General features: G+C 43.2%; 1 protein-coding gene across 5 annotated transcripts in view; it reads left to right on the forward strand.

The window, feature by feature from the left end:
* ppp1r9a (protein phosphatase 1, regulatory subunit 9A) overlaps positions 1 to 19,473 on the forward strand; it is a 49,852-nt gene that overhangs the window by 5,753 nt on the left and 24,626 nt on the right. For 2 of the 5 annotated variants that reach the window (XM_041053940.1, XM_041053939.1), the window contains exons 2-4: positions 2,698 to 4,228; positions 15,973 to 16,105; positions 17,003 to 17,123. In XM_041053940.1, the coding sequence (XP_040909874.1) occupies positions 2,840 to 4,228; positions 15,973 to 16,105; positions 17,003 to 17,123 (1,643 nt within the window). In that variant the 5' untranslated portion in view covers positions 2,698 to 2,839. Of the gene's footprint in view, positions 1 to 1,052; positions 1,284 to 2,697; positions 4,229 to 15,972; positions 16,106 to 17,002; positions 17,124 to 19,473 lie in introns of those variants that run through there. The other 3 variants (XM_041053942.1, XM_041053941.1, XM_041053938.1) reach the window with 3 other exon arrangements.

The raw sequence follows: 19,473 nt of genomic DNA on the forward strand, positions 1-19,473 counted from the left end.
TCCATGCAGCACATGCGCATGCTTGATCGGATAAAACACATTTGCTTTCCGAAGGAATTCCGATTACAATTTGATGAAACTGTGACATGTTTTTGTTAAAATGGTATTCCTTTTTCAAACTGATTCATGCTATGCAATCTCTGCTTACAAAATACGAATGTAAGAAACAAAGCCGTGCATTATAACACGTTGGAATTAATTATATAACCCAGTGCTGTTTGTTAAAATAATCACACATTTGGATGTTGACAAAGCTTCCTTTCTAGTGTTTTATCACATGGATTCAGTCCCGTGTTTTAGGCAGTGTCTGTTGACTCCTGTGTGACCCAGCCAGCTAGAACTTTTATACTTTGATCTTATTTATCATAAGACTGTTAACATGTTAATGGACATAGATGAGAAGGAGGCTGCAGACTTTAGAGATAATTTTCATGTTCTTATATAATTGCATTTTCATTGCAGTCTCCTTAAAACGTTTTTTTTTTTTTTGCCCCATAGTCTAAATGAATGGCAATTTACATGATGAGCTGGATGGAGCAAATGTGGGGCTCATCTATATTCTGTCATTAGACCTCCTTTTAATGTGAAACAGTCAAACCTTACCTAATTTTCTGGTTCTACCTACCCCTGCACGCTCCTAAAGGCCACCTGGTGGTCCTCACACCACACTTTGGGTAACCCTAATTTGAACACCCATCACACAGCCAGGGTGATCTTTGACCCTCCACCACACCCAAACCCCTAACTGATGAAAAAAAAAAGAAAAAAAAGAAGCAGCCAGTGAAGTTACAGTTGCTGTGTGCTGGTATTTTATGCCACACTGCAGCTCACTGAAACCCCCTCCGCGCAGCAGATTATCGGACCAAACCATTGCCGCAGTTCAGGTTTTAACACCTGTCACATGAGGCTTTGCTTTTGCAAATCACCGGCTATCATTGCAGCTAAGTATGTTTACCGTGCTACACTGTGGACGTATTTCGGACGGTGCCGTCTTGCAAATGCTGCCACAGTGCAGCTTTCAGTGAGATGAGCTGCCAAATTGCACCGACACCCCTATTGTGCGACTGGCAGCATCACCCGCTGCCTGCAATGGCGTTGTAGCGGCTCTAGTATGTCCAAACGTTTCTGTAGTGGCGATTCCGTCCCGGACTATTTACGAGCGTGGGATAGCTATGTTATTTTCGAAAGCGTTTGCAGCGACAGCATCCTCGTTTCCCACCGGTTTTACGCTCCGGATTACAGTTTATTTATGTCACGCGTCAAACGAAGCCGGAGCCATGAATGTAAGTCTGACTCTTTTGTTTTTGTAACATTGGAGCAATACCGCTGTGGTTTGTGGTTAACAGTTAACTTAGTCTTTTTTGCAATTATTGAGAACAGTCAGCTTTTATGTATTTATATTTGTATATATATTTGTGGCCTTGCAGAAATCTGTACGGGGGGGACACGTGTAAATAAATAAATGTTAAACAGTATCCGAAGGTGGTGAACCTGAGCTGTCATGTTGTGTGCGGTGTGGCTGATGTGCGGTTCTGCCTGTTTGTCTGATCCCACTGACAGACCCAACGTTAAAGCCTCAAATTCATCTTTCACCACTAACTTTATTTTCCTCTGTGTAATGTCCTCCGAAGCAGCACAAGCCGTTCCTTAAGTTTAAACGGATGATTATTCTTCTTGTTTCTGTTTGCGCAAGGGTTTCATATATTATCATGGACCAGCAAGAGTCCAGCGTGGTGAATAATGAATACTGAACCAGGACATTTAGGTTTCAGACACTGCTGCTGCTACTGCTGCATCCATACCGCCCAGGCTGTGGGTTTCAGGACAACTTAGATTAATGAATTCTCTGTGTCCCAGATGAATGTTTTTCTTTTCATCTCAGCTTTATTGTGTCATATTTCACCTCCCTCTTTGTGAAATGCATTTCCAAAAAGGATTAAACATTAATGGCTTTAGGTATGGAATATATAACTACTGTACGAGCCTGCTTCTCTGCTTTAACCCTGTGCTATTGTAATGGTGGGCAGAGGCAGAGTCTCAACATTTAAACTGCAAGTCTTTCACTTCATGAAATTTTGCATCTTTTGGTGCATTCAACAACATTTTCTCCGTGCAGTAAGGGTTGGAACGACCATGCATTGCTTTATTAGAGCGCTGACATTTAATAGCAACCACCATAATGTCAGTGATGGTTTAGAAAGCTACGGGATGTGGCGGTGTACAAGGGTCACAGCTCACTATAGAAAACAGAGTGAGGGGGAGAGAGTGGCGGGAGATGGAAAAAAAGAAAAACAACTATTTCTTACAGCATAGCACCAGATTAAACACAGAGAGATCATATCTTTACACGGATGTGTACAGTAAGCATTGATTCAAGAAGGTAAACAGTGCAGCAGTCCTGAATAGGCAACATCATCCGAGTGCTTTTAGAGTCCAGTAGGCTTTCATAACAAGTTCTCTTGTACTTAGAGCTTTTATATCACACATCACATCTGTAATTCATTTTGTCCCTATGTGTTTCTGAATAGGGTTACTGATGGAAGTTGAAAATGATCCCTTTTCAAAGTGCCACTTTCAGTTTGTGTGATGTTACTGTGGGCATGTTTAGGTAGTCAAACCTCTTGAACTCACATAATCATGCAGTGTTACAAAATGCTTCTCTCTTAACAGTGTCTTTTTTTCCCTCTATCTTCCCAGGTGTGAATAGGCCTAAAGGAACTATAACGTCTTCTCGGTCAGATTAGGCAGCACTGCAGTAGGTCAGACTAGACTCCTTGCTCCCACGTTCTAATGAGGCCACGGCGATGCTGACATCTCCTCTGAATCCAAAGACATCATCATGCTGAAGACGGAGGCCTCGGGGGAGAGGACCAGCCTCCGGAGTGCCTCCCCCCACCGTAATGCCTACCGGGCTGAGTTTCAGGCGCTCAAGAGGGCCTTTGACCAGCCTCGGATCGATGGAGACTCAAAGCCCAAAGACCTCGAACGGGTGAAACAGCCACGGGGTCGGCAGTATGGCACCCATGTCAGCCGCATTAAGGACATGTTCATGCAGATGGGCTCAGAAAATTCAGCAGCTAAGACGAGGGGTCGAGATGATTCTTCGCCTCAAAAGCTCGTCAAGCCCACCAACTTCATCAACAAGGCTGATGGATCAGTGATAAAACTCCAGCATTCCTCGTCATCTGAAAGGGTTGGAGGTGCTGGAGCAAAGTTCTCTGAAACAAGGAAGCTGTTTGAGCAGCAGTCACGTGACCAGTCCCAATCACCAGTCTTTCCCTACGGGCGTGATAAAAGAGGTTCCCACGAGCACCTTGACGACTGGCGAGGGTCAAGGTCCAATCGAGGCAGTACAGACTCCTTGGACTCACTTTGCTCCAGAACAGAGGCGTCCTCGCCAACCGTCAGTCAACTCAGTGCTGTTTTTGAAAATGCTGACCACCACAACCAGGGTGTGCCCTACAGAGGAGTCAGCCGACGAGCCCTCTACTCACCAGACGGATTCCACCGCCATGGAGGTGATCTCAGTGAGGATGATTCACGACAGTCTCCTGTCCGTGGAAACCACCGGAGCAGGATAGGGGGAAAGTTTCCTGCATCCTTGTCCTCTGAGGACCTCCTGAGCCCCAGTCCTGGGACAGAGACAGCAGAGCTGAAACCAGTTCCACAAGAGGGGGAAGCCCAAGACAAAGCAGACAAGGTTGAGATTGCGGGTGGTGATCGATGGCACCATTCTGGAGCCACCACCAATGGAAGCCAGGTCAATGGTTCTTGTGAAGAAGAGGAAAAACCTTCAGAAACAAGAAAACATACTGAGGATCTTGGGGTGTCTAAAGGTAAACCTACAGATGATTCTGTGATTACCAACAAAGCTTTCGAAGATGGCACTCCAGAGCCCCTGCCGACCCCAACCACACCAGCTGAAAGCCCGGAGGATGGAGATGGTTCAAGAGAAGACAAGCCCTCCGAATCTCCCAATGAACAGGTGGAAGAACCTGACGAGGAATACACCGGGAATGAGCGGGTGGTTTTTAACGCAGACGGGGACGCCTGTTATCAGGGCTGGGGTGAAAGCTGCACAGATCCTGAGGATGACCTTTATGGAGATGATGAAGATATTGTCTACGACCCGGGCTCGGATCTGACAGAGATTCCTGGTCTGCCAGAAGAATACAAAGAGGACATCCCTCCAAAGAGAAAGATTCGCTTCAGCACTGCTCCCATTACGGTAAGTCGGGTGCCGTACAAAACAATTGTAGAAGCCTAAATTGTGTAAACACACTGAACACAAGCCAACATAAAAGCCCTTGTGCAGCTCTTCTCAAAAGTAGGTTAAAACAACAGAGAGCTAATATTGTATTCAGAGTTTCCTTTTTATCGGTTCATATTTATAGTTACGGCTGAACTACTCAGCAGCAGCTTTGCTGTTTTCACATACATTTTTATGAGGTCATGTGATCACGACAAAAAGATGTTACATAGGTAATCTCTATCCTCGTAAGACCTATATAGTGTGCTTTCTCATGTTCTTCCTTTAAAATGTTCTGCTATATGGTCGATAAATTGTAATATATTGTATCTCTTGCTCTCTGATGGCAGAGGTTATAGCTACTTTGTGATGCAGAGATTGAGGGTCAAAGCATTGCCTTCTGGGAAATTGGCATGTTCAGGAGCAGAACATCTGTGCATGTGTTAGTCATGCTGGTTCTGCACCCACACAGTTTTCACACGAGATACTGTGTTTGTTTTCTCAGGCAGCCCCATCACCGTCTTTTAGATCAGGAACACATTTATTGAAGTACTTGTTGTTGAGAACATTCTGTACATTACAGTAGAAGAGTCTTTATGAATCTGTCATATATGCTGCATATATAACACATAGTGGGCCTAGTGTGTGTGTCTAGTATGTAGCCTTGCTGTGACCGCTATGCTCAGTAATATCAGGAGATGTATAGCTGGAGATTACATGTATTTTTACACTGGGGAGGGAGAGGTGATCATTACACCACAGAAAGGTTGTTATTTATGAAAATAGCTCATTGTTTCCGGAGATAATGCCCAGCTCCCACAGAGTGTCATTTACCTGATAACAAACCACCTTTTCTTTAATTTCTTTCCCCATTAATAAAAATAGCTTTACCATAATCTTTGTTGCATCATATGCTTTGGAGTAGTTTGATAATGTTTTCAGGGCTGAGTTGGACACAATGCAGCCAGTGTTGTTTGTAGACTGGGAAGATGGATTTGGAAGATTATGGGAAATATTTTTCAGCCTTTATCCTCAAGTGTTTGGAATCAATAAGCTTTATGTTTGTAGTAGTAAACAACATTCTGTAGGTTGTTCTGTTCCTTTTTATTTAATTTGTCAGTGAAATCTATTTTTAGTTTACTTAAGTTAGAGATTTTTAGCCTGTTTACAATCAATGTGTGTGTGTGTGTGTGTACATGTACGGTCAGAAAACGGTTGTGATTTAGGGATTGAGGTGTACCTATGAAGGATTTAGAGCTAACACAAACATTCCACAGGTTGAGCATCAATCCTATTACCACGCCGTAACGAACCAGAACAATTAGCCCAGTTATACTGAGGAGAAAATGTAATGTTGGCTCACTAATTACCCTGTACTGTCTCTGCAGTGTGTGTCCTTTTGCTTCTATCTCTTTTCCTCTCTCTCAGGACTCACCTCACGTGCAAGAAAGTGCACACAAACCATGTACACATTTCCACAAGGGTTTGAAACCTTCAAAATTAAGTGTTATCACCTTGTTAAACATATTTTTAGAAGTTATAGATGATTCATGCCTTACATTCTGGCATCTGGCATCATAGCATCAAATGTGTATATATATATATATTTTTTTTGCTAATACCTTTAACTAACAGAAGATTATATGCTATTAAAAGATATCTACAAAACCTACTTTTGATCATTATACAGTTTATGTTCACTATACAGTGAATTTGAACACTGTAGAACTTGTCGTCCCATTTAGGTTGAACAGGAGGGGAATATGCTGCTCTGTTGTCTGTCGTTTCAAGGCTTCTGTTTTCTATGAAAAGGGCCGACGCTCGTTCATCATATGGAATAATCAAGAGGGGCACTGCCCCCCCTCCCTTTACACAGACGCACACGCACAATTAGACATGCACCCCTCCCACTTCTCCATCATACGCCCCCCCTCCTCCCAGCACATGAGGAACAAACAGGGTTCTGTCTTTTGTTCGTCTATATAGTGAAAGAGACAAAGCTATTTTCTCAGCCCTCGGCCCCGCACGAGTCCAGCTTGACCCTTGTGGGAGGAGACTGCAGAGAACGCTTTGGAAAAAAAAAAAACACTGCCATCTTATAATCTAATACTTAACGTTCCCTCCTCTTCATGTAATATTTCTTAGTCCTGCCCCCTAAAGCGGATAAATAATTTCAACATCCCTGCTCTGAAAGCTAAATTAATTTAGAAATCAGCATGGAAGGAACAGGGAGAAGATGATACACAACCAGCTTTTGGCAACATTTTTATAAACATGAACACTGACTTCAGTTTGAAAAGAAAACAGGCCCAGATGCTCAAAGAAACCTATTATTGTGTTGACGTCACTAGTGTTGAGCTTAGAAATCTAGTTTTTGCTTTGGTATGAATCTTCCTGACTGGTGATCACCTGGCTTTTCATCTAGCGCTGCCATTAGGTGGACATTTTTGGCTTTTAGTAAATTGTTTTGTAGTAACTTTGATGCTCTCAATAACTTTCCATCATTTTGTCCAATATTTTGGTTTTTGACAAAATACCTGCTGAACTAATGACATTTTTATCAGCTATACTTTGTGTTTAGTGCTAGTCAGCAAATGCTAAAATGTTAACACGCTATACAGAACGGGAGACACAGATGGTGACATACCTACTAAACATCAACATATTAATATTGTCATTGCAAGGATGTTAGAATGCTAAGGTTAGCTTTTGGCTTAAAGCACCGCTGTGCCAAAGTACAGCCTTGCAGCGCCACAAACGTGGCTGCAGACTCTTAGGTCTGTTCACTACACATATAAGTTTTTTTTTGTTTTCTATTAGCGATTACTTCCACATCCTTTCACTCGACTGTAACATCCTGACTGACCCAGTGAGAAGTGACTGCTGTGAGCTACCCAAGGCAAACACAGCCTTCCTTCCCGAAGGCACTGACCTACAGAAAGGAGTCAGATCTCATGTTCATCCAAGCAGCTGGTTTTATCCTTAACATCAGTACCCCTTGTTTGGTTGTTAAGTCAGTGGCCTACAGATTAATGTGGTACTGAAGTAGATTCATGTAGATGTTTAATCTGATGGTATCACATACATCTCAGTCAGGGTTCAGTTCCCTTGTCTGGTTCTTTCAAGTTTAAAAAATCTCAGCCTTGTTCACACACTGATCCCAAAAGCTTTTAACCATCCCTCACTTGTTGCTGATTTCTTTCCACGCGGTGTGTTTTCTTTCTGTTTGTCGAACCGCACCCCAGGAGTTTGACAGGAAAAGTCTTCCCCCTCTGCATGCAGTCTGCTGTGTCGGTCTCCGCTTGTTTTCCTCTCCTGCTCTCTACGTGAATGGCATTTATATTGTCTTTTTAATTATACTTTTTTTGTGCCTGTGAAGCAACTGCATTTTCATCAGTGAAGACACTGTGAAATTTTAATGGAATTAAGCAGATGTGATGAGTGGAGTACCGGCCACTGAAGTGGCTCTGTAATCAGCCCCTCCACTCTGCATGTTGTCTGTTACTGGATCAAAGTGACTGGGTTTTTGTCCATTAGATTCTGCTGCTGCACCGTTGGTGGAATGCTGAGTAGCATGGATCCGAGCTCAGAAACATAATCAATATGATAAATGTGTGTCGCTCCTCTCGTCTGTGGCAGTCGTTTTATAGCTGCAAGATTTTGCACATTTGTATGAAAATCTTTTACCAGATGTTTTGACTGCTGTGTTGTTCTGCAGCGTAGATGGGATGGCTGTCTTCATCATGTTTCTACAGTGAACAAAATGCCTGTGTCTTATAAATATTTCTTGATGAATGTAGTGAATTTGGAGATTTAGTTCCCTGTGTTTAAACGAGCGTGACTTATGCACCGCGGATGATATGAGGTCACTGACTCATTTTCCTCAGTTATATCTTCATGTTTGCAGATAAGATTCCACTACAAACATTTGGTTACAAAAACAATCTACACGCATTTTCTCAGTGTACTTCCTCCATAAGCTCGCTTGCATCTCACGCTGCAGTACATCAAACCAATTCAGAGACTCATCTTGTATTTTACTGGAGCATAAGTGAACACGAAGACAACGTCCCTGATGCCTGCGAACAGAGACACTGTCAACTTACACCATCCCAGTGCCTTTCCTCAGACTTGCCAGGCATTAAGAGGCGGTTATTTCTCTTGAAGATTTGGAAGCTCATTTGACTGCCCTCAATACAGTACATGACAGTACTGTATCCCAGCTTATTGTCAGGATGTAACTTCTGGCCCATCCTCCCTACTGTACATGACATTTCAAATCCAACAATGTTGTTATCCACATGCATCAGCAGTAAACATCTGTGTGATGCTAACATCTTCCTTATCTGGAGCATCACCTAATTCAGTCTTGTGCTTCACAAGCTGAAATTAAATGGCCTCCAGCCAGGAACTTTGTGACCGTATTTTCTGATGGAAAGGATTACTCTACTTTAGGGCAGTCTGTCTTTCTGAGCTGATGATATATGTCTCGAATTTTGGAACCAATACTTACATGGATTTTTGATTTTTTTTTTAATAGTATTTAGGTCTGAAACAGCATTGCTACAGCTTAGCCTCCTTAGTCTAGTGTTGCGGTTTATGCCTCTTCAGATAAGTCCTCTCTTTTCCAACCATTCTCAGTGGATGAGTCAGTGTACAAAAACTCATAAACAGTATTCTGCCATATATTTTTGCACATAACTTTCTGTATCTGTACATATTTCAAATGCTGAAGTTCTTCAGTATCCAAGTCTTCTTCTTTGTGCCCTAAATTCTGATGTTTTCCCTCTGCGAGCTGGGTGAAGCTGGCTGTCAGCTTCCCAGTTATGCAATCTGCGGCTGGGTATAATGGGAGGGAACACGGTTTTGTTGGGAGAGAGTTCCAACACCCTGTGACAGCAGCTATATAACAGCTGACATTTTGGTTAGACCAGCAAAAAATACAGCGGCTGAGCTCAGTCAGAGTGACAGTCGGGTATTTTGGTTAAGCTTCTTTTAGGGGAGGCTAAACCGAAAATCTTGACTAACAAATACTTTAGACTCCTTACGAACGATCTAGTTGTGTAGAAACTTGTGTGACGACTTTACATGTTATTATGTAGATATTTGACTTAAAAGGTCAGAATAAACAATCCATTATACATTAAAATGCAGCCCAAACTGTCCTTTATCAAACTATGTGTTTTTGTGTAGTTGTCCAGCTATGAATGGAAAAGGAAAACGTCATTACTCCAACAATTTTTTTTTCTCCTCTTTTATCTCTGACAGGTACAACTACATCAAAAACTCGGGTGTTGGGTGTGTGTATCTGTTCGTGCATGTAGCTTAGTCACTCCATTATTAATGCAGTGGTGTTTTTGTTTTTCTTGTTTCGGTGCCACCCGATCCTCCCTGGGGGATGCATTTTTAATGATCCAGGAAAGGCGAGACGTGCCTTGCGGTTTTTGAGGCTGGTCAGTTACCACACAGTGGAGTGTGTCATGAACCATCATCCAGCCCCCGCCTACCCAGTTTTGGTCCCCTGCTAATGATATCATCAGGGCACTGTCAGTCTTTTTTTATTGTAGTAAAAAACTGCACAGAACAGTGAGTCTCAGTAGCACAATGTTCTCAGTTTGTGCTAAGCCAGTGCTGAGGAAGGTTCAACGTGCTGCATTGTCACTGTGACCTTGTTTACGGTGAGTCTGGGACATGATTGAGGTGAATTGTCTGAATTTAAACTCAATAAAATACTGAGATATCAACCCTTAGACTGTTGTAGTCATGTCTGAGATAGTTTGTGCCACATACGCAACAGTCCAGATCACACACAGAGCGGTTATTATGCTGTGCAGAAATATGGTCCCACACTCTGCCTAGTCATTGTCGCAGCCTAATGAATTACATAGCATAGCAAGTGGGCATTAGAGCACCAGTGCTGTAACAAGCAACATGTTGTTGTTGTGTTACTTGTGATCCCAGCCTCCCACTCACTGTATATGGCCAGGGCATAATATAAAGCAGGGCATTGTCCATAGTCATTCACATGCAGTTGTTTTCTACCCTCTGCCTCCCTGTTTGAAGCTGCCCCAACCCCCCACGCCCAGCCCCTCCCTCGCTTTCTGTCTCTCTCGTTCTGTATTTGGCCCATGACTTGGTTTGTAGGTGGGAGTTACGGCACCCCGTGGTATCGTACCATAAACAGAGGACTGACGTTCATTCTTGACTGGGAAAAAAAAAAAAAACTACACTAGGCTTGCAAAAAGCTGAACTGAGTTTCGTTTTGTGGAGTAAAAACACAACTCTGATACTAAATGTGAATCACATTTCATCTAGTCAGTGTTTGTTTTTTTCCAAGATGTCCTCTTGTATGAACAGAGTATGTGTCCACTCTGTATGCAGAAGCTCCATCTGAGTTAAAAAAAAGAAATGCTGACTCGTAAGATCGTGGCTTTCCCCCGACGTGTCAAAAGTCAGTGTCACTTCCTCAGATGAGGGGCCACTTGTTGTCTGTCAAGATGACAGAAAGTTTGGCCTTGAATTGACTGTAAAGTCCTATACGGTTTCACTTATCCTTATTTAGAGCCATGCACTGAATGTTTCTGTTTGTGTCTCTCTTTTCTCACTCTGTCCTCGTCCCTTCTCCCGATCTTTATAGCTGTCAATCTCAGTCTGTTCTTGCAAGACATGCACTCGTTTCCATCATCAGCAACTGTCTTGTCCCCTCAGCATCCAGACACTTTCCCTCAGCACCTGTCAGCTCTCTGGGCCTGGTGTTGTGTGTGTGTGTGTGTGTGTGAGTGTGTCTGTGTGTGTGTGGGTGGCCACAGGTAGAAGTAATGGAATGTAAATGTGCTGAGCTGTTGCAACAGAGCAGACTGTGTCTCTATGTGTGTGTGTGTGTGTCTGTATGTGTGTGCCAGGCTGTAGTTAATCCACTGCAGGGTTTGCTGGGCTCGTGCCACAGCAGTAGGGACATTTCTCCTGGGTTTTCCAGCCTCTTATTGCCCTGGGCAGCATCCACTGTCTGGAAAGTGCAGGGCGGGCAAAGGCACTGGCACCGACACACCGAAGGCCCAGTTTAATACCATCAGAGGCGACTGGCCGGGCATGGGCGCCATGCCGTGACATCTTAGGCAAGGACTGAAACAAGCCTGGAGCAAATTACCCCTAGCCTCGACTGCTCCTCTGCTTTGTCTCAGCTTTGTTTCTTTTCTCCCTTTTATTTTCTTTAGTTCTCTCTTATTGCCTGTTTCGCTCTTCAATAGCCTCACTGTCTGCTGCTGCTCTAACCCATGAATCATATGAGTCATTCTGTTCCCCTCTCTCTCAGTGGATATTGTCTCCTATCCTCTGTTAACTGGATTCTTCCTTTTCAGTTATGTACCCCTCCATTTTCTCATCATCTTAAAACTTCCTGGATCTCTTCTTGCGTCCCCTCATCTGTCGTTTTCTTTGTCCCAGTGCACCCTTTCCCTCTCTCCTTTCCCTGCTCCCTCCTCACCTTCACTTTTTCTTTCCTTTTTTTCTTTTTTCTTCTCCAGCGTTATCCCCCATGTTCATGGTCTTCATCTTCCTCTTTGCTCCCCTGTAACTGTTCCCTGTCCCAGAGGGGAGCTATCAGACTAGCCCGACATCTATCCAGACAGACTGACGCACTGACAGACAGAGAGACATGATGTGGCTGAAGGGGGTGTCATCCAGCAGCAAAGCCAGTGAGATGAGGCTTGATTCAGCACACCAGCCAGCCATGTATGCATGCTTGAATCTGCAGGCATGTACCTGCACCAAACTTTCAATAGGCTCAACACACATACAAAGCTTACATGCATACACACTCCTACTGCTATCAGTCAAATACCTGATGTGCATTTTGAGTATGCACACTCACACACCCATATACAAACAGAGAGAGAGATAGAGGCACTTATACCGACTAAGAGGGCTCAGCTTTATTGAAGTCAGTGGCTGAGGGCATCCAGGCATCAGAGCAGCATCCCAAATGTCAATAAAACTGCATTTCTGAAGACTTAAACCAAACTTTATCCGTCCTCCTGTGGGGCCTGGAGATCCGAAAACAATGCAGCGAACCACAACAAAATGTGGACACCCAAGCAGAACTGCTGCCTGCACAGAAGTACCACTTGCTCTGATGTTTGGGGTTTTATCACTGACAAAATGCTAAGATGTGTGTGCCTGTGCATCAATCAGTGTAAGGATAAGCAGGGGAAGAGAAGAGATGTTGCTTAATACAGTGAAGAACTGCCTAAAGAAAAAGGAGAGGCTGTCTTTATCGGACCTCTTAGAGAAAGAGCTGTGTCTGCATGTGTACTATATGTGTGTGTGTGCGCGCGCGTTAGTTGGTGGATCAGACTTTACACAGACAGAGTTGCAGTGAGCTGATGAGTACATGAACAGGTTTCCATCTTAAAAGGATCTATTATGATTTCTACATGCATTGTTATTATGTAAACTACATACACAAGTTTTAGGTTCAGATGTTTGAATGTGGAAGTTTGTAGGTGTTTGTCATTTTGACGTGACGAGGATATAATTTCACACAGTTATTAATGCAGATGAGGTTAGAATCCTCTGACATTGCTGTTTCCAGGGGATCAGTTTATTGGATTATGTGGGTCAACACACGGATGCGCGTCATATCACATTTTGTGAAGCTGTCGAGTTTTATTGTGTCTCTTGGGTGTGTCCCTACAGACAAACAGTGTTGGGTTGTGTCAGCTCTGCCAATTTTTTGCACCATATTTCTGTCTCCACATTGTGTACCTTGTGAAAAGCAAGTAATATCTATCATTTTTTTGAGGCAGTTTAAATGTCTATGCTTTTGAATATAGCCGTTATACATGTATGGTCAGCAGCAGCTCAAACTCGGCTCCACCGTCAGACTTGCGTTTGCCAGCTGCGTGCCTGGTCTTGTACTCTTGCCATTTTTCATCTCCCTATAGTAGTACAAGCAGCAGGCAGCAGCATCCAGCCACACTGCCAAGGTTAAACACAGTCACACACATTACTGTACCATCTCACGGTTTTTCCCTCCTTATCTCTCCTCTGTTACTTCAGGTCAAAAAGGGCTTTATTTCATTGTCAGAGGACAGGAAGGTTATTGCACATCATATCTTAAGAAGAGAAATGTGAGCATTTTACTCATCTCATAGTAAGGCTGAATCACTTATCAGTCTGCACTGTTTGACCTTTACGTTTCAGCATATCTTTTTTTACAATTTTTTGGGGAACTGACATTTTTTTAACTGTGGTCTTGCTTTGAGAGCCTTATTATTTACCAAATAAATGTGTTCTTTTTTTATGGCACAACCCGTCTCTCTGTTTTTCTTTCATTCTCCTCCTGCCCACCTACCTTTATTTCCCCTGTGCATGCTCTTTCATTTATCTCATCCCTCCCTCTTTCAGTCACCAATGCTCTCTTGTCCATCCTTTGCCTTCTCCTGTTTGTCTGCCCATCCGTCTGATTTTTTATTTTTTTTTGCCCGTGCCCTTTTCTTATCTTTCTTCATCACTGCGCCTCCACGTCTCTTCTTCGCTTGCCTTCTCTCACACATCCACCCTCATCTGTCCTCATCTCCCTTCATGTCCTCCCCTCTCCCTTTCTCTTTTTGCTCTCTCAAGTGACTGGCCACATGCTAATGTGTTTGTAGACAGCACACAGTGACTGAGAGAGGCCATTAGAGAGTGTACTGACTGCCAGTGGTAACATTGCATCCAGGACATCCAGGACAGTGCGAGTGCTGGCGTTAGCATTTGTCAGCAGTATGTGCATGGGTGTGTATAATGTGTCTGCAAGTGTGTATGTGTATATGTATGTGTTTTACTCACCACTGAATGTCAGTGTGCCTGTATATCCATGTTTATATTCCTGTAATGCTGTGTTCAACATTATGTACATGTATATATGTGGGTGTGTATGGATGTGTGTGTGTGTGATGGTGGTAGTTCTATCATAGGCTGCTTTTGGGGACAAATTAAAGACCAGTTGATTTTGTCCAGTAGGGAACCAAAGTTGTGTCCCCATTTGGGGAAAACAGCTGATTTTTTGGGTTAGAGTTAGTCTCCAGGAAGTGAATAGAAGTCTATGTAATGTCCCCCAAAAGTGACCTCGATGAACATTTGTGTGTATGTGCCTGTGTACATGAGAGTACATACATGTACATGTGTGTGTCTGTGTGCATGCCAGCATTAATCATTCAGGCCTGTTGATCACACTGAATGATTGATGACAGGGAGGTCATGGATAGAGCTCACGCAGGCTCACACAGAGGAAAGAATACAAACCAAGCCTGGCAGCATCACGCTATATCAATGTGCCCAAGCTGTGTCTACAACCTGTGCTCTCTCCTTTCCTTCTCTACCTCTACTGTGATCTTCTGAGCTGGTGCAACGTAATCTCGTTCCAAATACGTACCTGAACGTAGAAGGAATGACAATAAAGTTCTCTGAATCTATTTACTGTATTTCTCTGGATCTTTACCATGTGGTAAGGTGTTAGTCAAACCCATGCCTCCATCAGTGGCAGTGGCACGGCATGAAAAATGTGTAACTAAAAGCATAAATACCTTGACTGGCATTTTTCATTCATTTTTAATGCTCTGAACTTGTTTGCCCTCATTATTGTTATGTTTCACGGTTCCAGCAACACTAAAATATTGATAACAGTCGCCAACATTGGTTATTGTATTTGTCATGACCTTACAAAGCTGACTTCTTGTTCCATTTCTACTCACATACATGCCAAGTGACTTACATAAATCTGGCTTTAGGCTTTAATCAATACATTTGATGTGCATGATGCCTTATTGATCTCTACTTGAATACATGTATATTTCCTGTTTCGCCCAAATCGGAGAGGTCAGGGCACTGAGGAGCTGGTCAACAGCGACTGACTTCCTCAGTGACACAACAGCAGGGCGGATGCGATAAGATGTAATCTGCGTCCTCAGTGCAGTGTGTGACAGTTTATTTTTCCCATCTAATGTAGTTCTGATTCATGTGATCACAGATGAGTAGCATGCAGTGTTGTGAATAACTTTGATGATGATTGACGTCATGTAGACCAATGTGTGAAATCCTTCCCTCGAAATCCTTGCTCGTAGGAGACGAAACCATGTGGCAAATGTCACTAGTTTTTCAGATTTTAATAACAGCGGCTGCCATCAGTGTGGGTGCGCAGGTGTCTGTCTGATGAGGGACACACACACAGACAGACAGACAGCCAGCATGGCTTTGATTTCACTGTTCAAATGTGCCCACGAGCTACATATCCACGTAAACACTTTGCATACCCGTGTGCACCTGACGTGACAACAGCATGCACGTTCTGGCCAGCTTGTGCGCAGCTCTCACTCCCCCCCCCCTTCGGTGCAGAGAGCAGTGTGAGCGCTCGGTTGGGAGGAGATGTGAAGTGACAGCTGACTCTTGCAGGGGAGGAGAGGTTCCTATGAGGTCTACACAGCTTAGAGGAGGAGAAAGGCATCCCTCTATCCTCCCATCACCACATTATGTTTGTCTGCCTTACAGTTTGTTGTAGGTTAATAGGCTGACGTGTGGTTTTAGTTGTGGTTTTGTTATAAGGGCCTTTATTTACCACAGTGTACCAGATTTGTTGTGTAGATAATACATTAGTTGGAAACATAGGAACTCTGAATTACTCCTTTTCCTATGTTTGATTGTGTGTGCCCATTAAGTACCATTAACTCCTTGTGTTTCTTTTCCAGGTGTTCAACACCTACTCCAACGAGGACTACGACCGACGTAATGAGGAGGTGGATCCTGTGGCCTCCTCCGCAGAGTACGAGCTGGAGAAGAGGGTGGAGAAACTGGAGCTCTTCCCTGTGGAGCTGGAGAAAGGTGGGAAAGAGAATCTAAGAATACTGTAACGTACCCAGTAGACAGAATCACTCATATATTGAGATGTCACTTCTTTTTTTTTTTTAATTAAAGGTGTGATACTTCTTATTTAGATTTATCTTTTCCCCGATTATGACTTTAAATTTTGAATTTCTGGCCCAGCCATTAACAATAAAACTAAAACATGTACAATACTGCTCTCTAGCATCCTGTTGCAAAGCAGCAGTTCTCAACAAACCTTCTTAGATCACTCTGAAACACACTGTAGTGTAAGGTTTGTCCTAATTCCCCAGCATGAGCTACAAGGAGGTGATGTTGTGTCTTCTCTTGTCTTGTCCCGTTGAGCTTTTCCTCTGTTGCAATCCATCATTGCTATGGGCTTAAAATAGAATGACTTTACGTTGCAAGATTTCACCATCCACTCCCTGTTATGTAACCCTAACAACACGTGAATAATTAATGCAGGATGGAGATGGACAAGTGCTAGAAGGAAGGGAATTTCCCATTCAGCACATTTCCTATTGATGTGAAGGCCGGCATGTCTATAGTAAATGTCTCTTCCTCATCACCGTTAATAAATCAATTGTTCTTCCCTTTGAGTGTATTTTTACACACATCCCTCGCTCCTGACATCACTTTACTAGGAGCCATTTTAGGTTTCATTGAGTGGATCCAAGCTCATTGGAAAGTTAGGAAATGGAGGCCCTTAACCCTGCTGTGCTCCATCACACATACAGTCCAGGGGTATTTAGACAGTTACACATGCTTTGTTCTTCAGGCTCTGTGCTTCAGCAAATTCCATTTGAAATAAAATAATGGATACTACTTTAAACTGCCAAGTAGGGGTCTGCGACTGTACGTACTCACACTTGACGTATGTCGTCTGGATGTTTCCAGATGAGGACGGCCTGGGGATCAGTATCATCGGGATGGGCGTTGGTGCCGATGCGGGTCTGGAGAAACTCGGCATCTTCGTCAAGACCGTCATCGAGGGTGGAGCTGCTGAGAGGGACGGCAGGTGAGAGCTGAATTGTTATTGGATATCACATGGGTTTCTCATATGCACAGACTCTCACACACACAGTCACACTCTGTGCCTGTCAGATTTAGCAGCAGGGGTTCGGATTAAATCCACTGGGAGAGGCACACTCTGGGACAGACACAGGACTGTGTGTGTGTGTTTGTGAGTTGTATGTACAAAATGAGAGACTGTTGTGCATTGGCTTACATATTCACAATGTGTCTATCCATGTCCCTGAATTGTGTGTTGTTAGGGAGAAACTGTGTGGGTGTGTGTGTGTGTTGTGTGCATTATAAAGCATGAACAGTGTAGAGTAAGCACTCATTCGGGGTAGAGGAGGACATGACAGCTTCCTCAGCAGGCGAGCTGTGGTTTTCTGCTTCTAAACCATGAGCCTCTACCTATTAGTGTGTCTGTGTGGTTCAGGTTTCCCATAAACCAATTTAAGAAATCATAGTCGCTTCCATTCACTGCAGTATGAGAGCAGTGAGCACTGTAAGCTCCTCAAAGACATTGGGAACCTACTATTGCACTGGGGCTGTTTGCAGTAGGTGTGTTTTTTTCAGGGATCCTTTTTTTTTTGTTTTGCTTTTATGTAGAGGTCCGGACTGCTGTTTTCACAAACACATGAGAGTGAGATTAGTCAAAATGTAGTGAGACAGGGGAGAGGAGTAATGAGAGAGGAAAAAAGAAACTGCTTGTTCCAAAGTGAGAGAAGTTGATCCCGTTCTAACACGACAGTTGCACTGACTCCAAAAAGTCTAATTTCTCTCTCAGTGAGTGGGAGAAATAAGTATGAAAAGTTGAAAAGATCAGAGGGAAGGCTGTGCTGAAGCTCAAGTTCAATACATTTCCAAGGCTGTAGATTTGACACTTTTTCTAATTTATTTAAGCTGAGCAAAGTTTTAAACATTGCTGCTTTTCAGTTCTCCGCAGTCTCTCCGACGTAATAGCTTTTATGTTAATAATTAATGAACTCATGACTCTAAGACAAGACCTGTCTTGTTCTCGAGAAACTATTTTTATTTAATAAGTAGCCACACGAACGGCATGGTCAGTCAACCACTTTGGTCCTGGCTGAAACATCTCAGCAACTGTTGGATGGATTGCCATGAAATTTCACTTGATAAACATTATGCCTGCAAAGCATCAGCATGCACTGTCAGTGTGAAAATGCTAGCATGCTGATGTTAGTGCCACTGTGCCCAGTTACAGCCTCACAGAGCTGCTAGCATGGCTGTCAACCCCAAGTCTTGTTTTGTTTTAGCCTGAATATTTTCATGCTACACATGTGGAATCAATAACAAGAACAAAGAATATACAATAAATATTCACAGTCAATATTTATTTTAGTGAAATAAAATATAAAATTTTCACTAAACTACAAACTACTACTACATTTGCATAAGAACATTTTTGTGTTCTTTAATACAAATATGTTCAGTGTTGTTGCCCTGGTGTTGCCCTCGGTCATGTGCACACTACATGTGTTCAGACTTACTGTGAACACACTGCACTTACAGTTCAGTCAGTTTCAGATTTGATCCCATTTGATGCTGACCTTTACACAAACATAGCTGGATATGGAGGAGAAATATTTCCTCTTGACATCTTTTAAAAATGTTTTGTTCGTGTAGTTCAGCATCATGTTGTGTTCAAACATTATATTGCATGATTCATAAGTCTATTAGAAGATGGAAACCGAATCATCCTCCCCTGTGAATCTGCAGCTTGGCCTGCATCCTCATGAGTCATGAGTTCACAATAAAGCTTGATCACAATAAGAGAGAAATAAACCAAAGACTCGAGTTATTAGTGCAGTGATAGCAATAAATGCTGGATAACTTGTGCACATTAATTTGCTCTCTAAGTGCTCAAACTCTAACTCTCTCACACACACACACACACACACACACACACACACACACACACACACACACACACACACACACACACACACACACACACAGGGGAGGAGTCACTAGCCAGAATGTAATTTTCTTCCATCATTACCTCTCCAGCTATAGGGCTCTTTCTGTCTCTTGCTGAGTCGGACTTAATGGTCTGACTCACACAGACACACACTCACAAGCAGACAGATAGATGGGCTTGGCTAATGTCTCACTGTTGCGTCTGGTGTGTGTGTGTGCTGTGCTGAGATTTGCTAGAGGTGTGCTTGTGTGCGTGTTTGTGTTTTGCATTTTCTTGCATCATCTTCCTTTGTTGTCAGTTGGCAGCTGCGTGCCATCTGTATGCCTCGTCCACACAAAGTCAGATTAAGATGTTAGAAGCTGTGAAGGTCAGAAAAGCATCTGAGCTGCTGACAGACAGGCAAGCAGCTCGCTCT

The sequence above is a fragment of the Toxotes jaculatrix genome, chromosome 13 (genome assembly GCF_017976425.1).
Source record: "Toxotes jaculatrix isolate fToxJac2 chromosome 13, fToxJac2.pri, whole genome shotgun sequence".
Lineage (NCBI taxonomy): Eukaryota > Metazoa > Chordata > Actinopteri > Toxotidae > Toxotes > Toxotes jaculatrix.